Raw genomic sequence first — 7,345 nt, forward strand, 5'->3', positions numbered from 1 at the left:
TACTATACTTTATTATAAAATAACTATATTTATTCAGCACAAACTCTTGAGTAAAAACTCTTGCTTAAAAGCCCACGAAAACAGTTGATCGATTCTATTATTAAGCTCAAAGTAACGAATGATGGTGTGTGCATTTCCAAGACTTTGCATATTCATTGTAGTTACCAAGTTGGAACAAATTGAGGAAAGGAGCCCAGTCTCTTCGTTGAAAAGAAGTTGGTCAAAGGTATTAAAGTCGACCATAGTTTTATTGAGATTGCAATAAAAGAAAAACCAGTAAAGAAATGATTGCTCAAAAGAACAGATTTTCAATTTAAATTAAAAAATGGGAGAAAAAATTCTAAAATTTTGTCATTTTTCGGGGATAAATAAAAATTGAAATTTTTTATTAAACATTTTTGGGATGTATTTGAACTTCAAGTTAAATACTTGTGTTTTTTGTGTTGTAATAAAACACAACCATTCCATTTGAATTAAATAATTATTAAATAAAACTTAAAAAATACTATATGGATATTTAGGTGATTATTTACTTGACAAAGTGATGAATATTTTTCAAGAAAGAGAAAAAAAAAGGCGTAAAAATATTAAAACAAAATTTTAAGTTTTTTTAATTTTTTTAAAGTTCTTTTTTTACAAAACATCAAACTTTTTTTTTTAATAGCAATACAAAAAAAAATGAAAAAATAGAAGGAAAAATGTCAATAATTTGTTTGGCTTTTTTACCATAATACACCAATAATAGTTTAAATATGGTTTGATAATAGTATACCAAGTCGTTAAAAGAACCAAACAACCGAAAATGTGAAAAAGATAAAAAATGGAAATGTATTCAAAAAGAATTAACTTCGAACAAAAAAGAAAAATGAACCAAAATTGTAAGTGTAACCATGACCAAATCAACTCGTTAGGTTTTTGTCTCGACTGTTATGAAGAAGTCACTAACACTGATAATTACGTCCAAGTCTCTAAAGACGTCTTCATGACAAAGTCATGTGCAGAACAACAAATCCGTGCTACAACGCAAAATCTCATAAATAAACAAAAACTCTCTTTATTATTAGATCTCGACAGCACTATTATTTTTACAGACCAAACTCACCTGTACGATTTGGACGAAATCCCAGAAAATGTCGACACGTCACCAGAACGTGGATTTTTCTTCCAAATTCCCGAATACAGTAAAAAGGTCTTTGTGTATTTCCGTGACGGGATTGTAGCATTTATGACTAAACTCATCACTTTGTATGAGATTCATGTTGTCACTCTTGGACAAAAAGATTATGCGATGGCTATAGTTGAAGCTCTCAATAAACTTCCAGGGGGACCTTTTATCAATGGGAAGATTGTGTGCAGCGAAGATTGCATTTCAGAGATTTTGAAAGATGATGGAGATTTTCAAAATGATGGGCTGATTGAGAGAAATGAGGATACGGAAAGAAGGGCAGTAAAACGCACAGTTCCGGGAATGGGGAGCGAAGAGGTGCAGATTGTCGTTGACGACAGGATTGACGTTTGGGACAATCACAATGTTTTACAGATCCAAGAATTCGTTCTGCCCAACAGCGAAAACGTCAAAGATAACGAACTTGAAAGAATCTCGGAGATTTTGAAATACGTCCACACCGAATTTTTTGGCGGAAAGAGCAACGTCAGGGTAATACTTTCAGAGATGCGAGAACATATTCTGAAAGGGAAAAAAATCTACTTCTCAAAACCGAAAGGTGGCGAAACGAAAATGAACAAAATGACTGAATTCATTTGGAATGCCATTAAACGAAATTGTGAAATGATGGGTGCGGTCATGCAGAGTTTAGTTCGAGTCGATGGAGAAAATAAAACAGATCTTATAATTGATGCAAAGCCTTATAATGGTATTAAAGCAGTCAATTGTGGTTTTATAATGATGAGTTGGATTATGATGGAGGAAATGAAGCTTGAGAAATTTGAGATCACAGATGATAATTCACAATACAAAGAGATAACTAAAGATGAGATTTGGGAAGATAGAAAAAGAGGTGATTCAGATGACGGAACGACAACAAACTTGAGCGAATATACAGACGATTCATCAGATTCTTCAGACGAATCATCTGAGGAAAAAAACACAGAGGAATACAAAAACAAACAAAAACTCATTCGAGCATGTATCGAGAGAAACAAAAAGTGACTTTATGTCTTTGTGTATTTCTATTGACTGATTATGTGTGATTTCGTTCAACTAGTTATATACATTTTTAAACTATATTACAATAATAAAAATAATCTATTGAGTTTGTATTAAAATGAATATGTCAGAATATGGTTTGTATATTAATAACAAATAGCAATGTTTATAGTATATTTAACTTATAAATATACCATATCTGTAACTATTTCTCTCATTTTTTTGAGACCAAAAAATAAACCAAAAAAGTATTAAAATAAGCTATATTCTATGGTACATTTATTAATTATAATTTAATATAACCTGTGTGTTACACTGTTGTAATTTGTTGTGTTATTCAGAGAAAAACATACAAATACTATATACCGGTACCCAAAAAGATATACATTCAAATTAACAAAGAATTGCCAGATATGAAGTACCAATAAAAATAGACCTGGGTATTGAACACTTTGAAACTCAAAAATGAATTGTGATGGAGCAATTTCGTGTGGACCAATGTGTCATGCTGACAAAAGACGTGAGCGGACTTGAGGAAGGAGATATCGTCCGTGTTGTTGGTATCGACAATGAAAAGCGCGTTGCAACGGTCCGCGGCAGTTGCGAGAGGGGTTATACGTCCTATCCAAAGGAAGTCCCTTTCGATTGTTTAGAACTCTTCAAAATGGCCCATTAACTCGCTTCTTCCTTTCACTTCTCGTTTGCGTTCACATATACCTCCCAAACTTCGTCTTTGTATTGGTGCCGGGAGGTCTTTCTTCTTTTACCGTATTGTATAGTTTATTTATTATACTAATATTCTTTCTACAAATAACGCATTGGATTTTACGTGTTGTTTGAAAAACCATTCTTTGGATACTTTAAACTATATTTTTACTATTTTTTTATTACTCTTTGAAACCAGATAATTATAATATTTTTATTATAATATATTTATAAATGGAATAGATATTAATACAGTTTGAATATAACCACTTTGGAAAAGAAGAAGGGAGAGAAAGGAGATTCGTCAAAGAGGTTGTAGTTTGGTCGGAGGAGAATCTCGTTGTTGACGGAATGAGTGGAGAGTACCCAAAACGAGTTTAAGAGAAAGTCGGTTTCTTTGAACACAACGGGAATGAACTCCGAATTCAATCGAACTTCTTTGATTTTCGTTTTGTTTAAAACGTAAACTTTTGTTCCCGACATCCTGACCCATGACAGGCCGGGATATTGTTTTATCTCAATTTTTTCTTTGTAGACACATACCTGATGTTCATTCCAATCAGTTGCAATCATAAAAAGGTTTTGAGTAGTTTTGACTTTTGACAAAAAAGTTTTCTCATCAAAAGAATCTCGTTCCGTGTCGTAAATACAATACGACTTCTCAAATCCAACATCTCTCAATAAATCCCTCATCATTTAGTATTTATTGGGTCGTAAATCCAATAAAATTTTTTTTTTCCAATTCAAAAAAACTAGCTGGATTTTTGTACTATTAATAAATAAAATTAAATAAAATTAATTTTTATTTGTTTAATAAAACGAATTCTTTCGAATGGGTTGAGATTGTTCTATTTTTATTAACAATAAATTATAATAAAAATAACTAGTGTTTTTTAATTGTTTAAAAATAAAAATAGAACTGATTCATTATTTTTGTATTGAATACGACGAAGCAAATTATTCCACAAACAATTAATAACGATAATAAAACAATAATATTAGTTAAATAAATTAATAAAAATAGTACATGATTAATAAAATTAACACCAAAACACAAAAAGACAAAAAAAACATAGGGTTTTTTAAACTCAAAGGAAGTTGTTCTTTTTTGAGAACAACAAACAATAATAAAAATATAATAAATTAATAATTAAAAATTACTAAAAATAATTTTTTGTATTTAGTAATTTTTTTTGTAAGACTAAAGAAAAAACACTATGGAGCTCTTTACCAATCAGACCGTCCTATGGAGTACCAGCGGACGAAGCGTAAAGCGCTCAGTGATTGTTCGAGCGACAATCCAAGATGTTTTCAGTAGAAAAGGTATAAATTTGCGATTGAAGGAAGATGCCCGAGAATATCTAGTGATCAGATGGGCTGAGTGCAAAAAACATAACAACAGAACACGCCGAGTTACCATCTTTCAAATATTGAGAAGTGGTATACCTGTATGGGTATCGGATTCTTTGGTGGAAAATTCTAAACCATTGATATGCAATTTATATGCAAGCGCAACACTTGGATTCTATAAAATTCATTACACTTCTAATTTTATACCACCAACCCGAAAATTGATGGCGAAAACTGAATCAGTAGAAAATACTATCACCATCAGTAGCCCTATCGTTTTACCAAGTTACACCAAAGTATTTTTTGGATTGGGCGTTCTCAAACAAAAGTTTTAAGAATGTAACTTATGTACGATTGTTGATTCTTTGTTTAGAAAACTTCACAAATAAAACTCATGACAAATTAAACTATTATAAACTAGATATGTATATTAATTTATATTAATTAATTAATTAAAAAATAATAAACTATAGTTCACAAGACTATTAATAACTTTTTAATTTATAATACTTCATTTTAATACTTATTATTTCTTTAAACCTCAATTATTATTTTTTTAATTTGTTTTGAAGTTTAATTATATAAAAAAATATAATATTTTTTTTAATACCATATTTGGAATTTTAAAACATTCTTGTTCAACTCGATAGTTTTATCAATGTTAATATTATTAAACTTAATATTAATATTAATAAGTAATTATTATTAAATAATAATTTAATATTAATAAGTTATAGAAACTAATAATTAATAGTTCTTTATAATAAAATATAGTTTATCGAATCGAGGGGAACTTTTTTCCACCAACGATTTATATTTTCTTTTCATCATCAAACATCTCGAAATCCTCTGCATTTTCGAGATAAATCCGGATTGGCTTCATTCCAATTGTGAACGAGCCATAAGCAAAGTTTCTTGCTTTTACATCAGTGACATAATGGATATCTTCGATTTCTTCAACTTCGACGTCGAAATGTCTTTCGATTTCTTGGTCCATGTGTATTGGTGTGATTTTTTTAGTTTAATAATAACATTTTTTATTATTTAATATGTTTGAACTATAATCAATTTCTTTCAAATCTACCCTCACATATTTGTTATGTCATATCAAAATTATAAAATATAATTGTTTTTTATTAATTATTATGTATAATATGTTTTATAGTTAAATGTAGTATAATGTGTGTAATAGAGTAAAATATAAAGAAGCTAAACACAAAAACATAAACAATTATTTTGGAGAAAAATCTCGAGGCGAATATGAGTTGCGACGTTCTCTTGGTGAGTAACATTCATCACTCTCATATCTGTCCCTGAACCTCTCGGAGCGAGGGCTGTCGTCTTTGTCCCTTCTTACCCTGTCGCGAGTGAGTCTTTCCTCCCACTCTCTGTGTTCGTCATATTTTTCATATCTCTCTCCCCATAATTTAGGTTCTCTTCTGTCCCGTCGTTCCGAGTAATCGTCATAATTTGATGAAAATTTCTGGGTGAGATTGCGTTGGCGGAATGAATCGGCAGATAAGTCTGGTTTTTGGTTGCGATTGAAGTAAGCCCCGAGGTATCTCCCTGGTGTTTTATCACGGGCCTCCTCCCGCCGTGCGAAGTCGACGGCAATCCTAAATCCATCCACCTCCTTGCCGTTGAGCTCATCGACAGCCTTTTTTGCCTCTTCCGTTGTGTTGTAGGTGACAAACCCAAAACGTAATGAACGTTGCGTTGATGGCTCGCGGATAATGATGCACTTTGTGACCGCGCCGACGGTCTCAAATATTTTTTGTAAGGCTTCGTCTTTTGTGTGAAGAGAAAGGCGGAAAATGTGCACCGTCTTTCGGTCTGCGTTGCTTTGATCGGTTGGGTTGCTTTGCGGTGTGTTTGCTGTCGACATCCAATCTTCTTTTCGAGTTTTGCTCTTCTTTTTAGAGATTCTGATACTTTTTATCTCAAAAATGCTTTTATAATTGTTTTATTAGATAAATGTAAATTTACTAAATTAATTTAACTTTATTTTAAAAATAAAAAAATCACTTTTGGGAAACCAGACCATACCTAAAAACTGTTTTTTTGCCATTATTTTTTTTTGTTTTTTTTTAATCATTGGTGTTTTTTTTATTAAAAATGTTTAATATTTTACTATGTGTTATAATTATTTTTAATTAGTTCTACATTAATAAATAATGTAGAACTAATTAATTATTAATTTTTGTTAGAATCTATGTTTTTTTTAATTATCCACTTATATATAATAGAAAAATGGGTATATTTATTTATTTATTATTTAATTATAACTAATATTGTATTTTTAATAAAATAAAGTATTAAAAAAAATTTATGAAACAATAACCTTATTGTTTCATTATATAAAATATTATTATTTCGTTATTAAAAAAAACTTTTGAATAATAAATTTTAATTAAAAAGAATAACAATTGATAAAAATACAATCAAAATTTAAAAAAAACAATTTTTTAAAATTAAGTTTTTTATTTTTTATTTAAAAAAATAAACGAAATACCAAAGTCAAACAACTAATAAATTTGAATTAAAAAAAACAAACTCAATCGAATTTATTTGAAGCGGAAATGATACAACTGGTAATTCCTAAAATAGAAACAAAACGAGATTTGTGTTAATTATAATAGATTCTTTAAGTCTATTCTTTGTGCTGCTGCAGATTCTCACGCCCATTCTTGTGTTTCACAAAGGAATCTTATAACGATATACATTATCAGTCAACATAAATACTATAGTAGCATTTATTTTCAAACCTTTAATAATTCTTTTTTTAGTAAAAATTTGGTTCTAAAAAAAGAAAACAACTCAGAACAAGAAACCTAGATGCAACCAACTACTGGTGCGCAGCCACAAACATGCCCCACAACAATCAAACCACATCCCCATCCCACAAAGCAACTTTTGGAGACTGAAGAATCCATCCTGAAATATTTAACAAGAGAACTTGAACTTTTGAACTCTGGGTTCTCTTACTTAGACGTCGTGAAGGTTTATAAGACAATCCAATACATCGCAGAGCCTCAGCCCATCTCTTACGACCACACACAAACTCTGCAGAATGCAGTTCCCAGTTCCTTTATCCCTGCCCCTATTCCATTTATCCCATCAACG

General features: G+C 30.4%; 3 protein-coding genes across 3 annotated transcripts; 1 reads left to right on the plus strand and 2 right to left on the minus strand.

The window, feature by feature from the left end:
* EIN_468640 (Hypothetical protein) lies at positions 1-156 on the minus strand (the record flags this gene model as incomplete). Its single annotated transcript, XM_004183008.1, has 2 exons — positions 1-7; positions 59-156. Coding segments are annotated over 2 exons (105 nt in total), but the record flags the coding sequence as incomplete, so codon positions are not given.
* Positions 157-865: 709 nt separating this feature from the next.
* On the plus strand, positions 866-2,170 carry EIN_468650 (RNA polymerase II ctd phosphatase, putative; the record flags this gene model as incomplete). The annotated part of the gene is made up of 1 exon (XM_004183009.1): positions 866-2,170. The coding sequence occupies one exon, from the start codon at positions 866-868 to the stop codon at positions 2,168-2,170; it is 1,305 nt and encodes a 434-aa protein (XP_004183057.1).
* Positions 2,171-5,453: 3,283 nt separating this feature from the next.
* EIN_468660 (ribonucleoprotein, putative) lies at positions 5,454-6,107 on the minus strand (the record flags this gene model as incomplete). Its single annotated transcript, XM_004183010.1, has 1 exon — positions 5,454-6,107. The coding sequence occupies one exon, from the start codon at positions 6,105-6,107 to the stop codon at positions 5,454-5,456; it is 654 nt and encodes a 217-aa protein (XP_004183058.1).
* Between the last annotated feature and the right edge of the window lie 1,238 nt (positions 6,108-7,345).

Source organism: Entamoeba invadens (genome assembly GCF_000330505.1).
Source record: "Entamoeba invadens IP1 unplaced genomic scaffold scaff_1105074725099, whole genome shotgun sequence".
In the NCBI taxonomy this organism is placed as follows: domain Eukaryota; phylum Evosea; order Mastigamoebida; family Endamoebidae; genus Entamoeba; species Entamoeba invadens.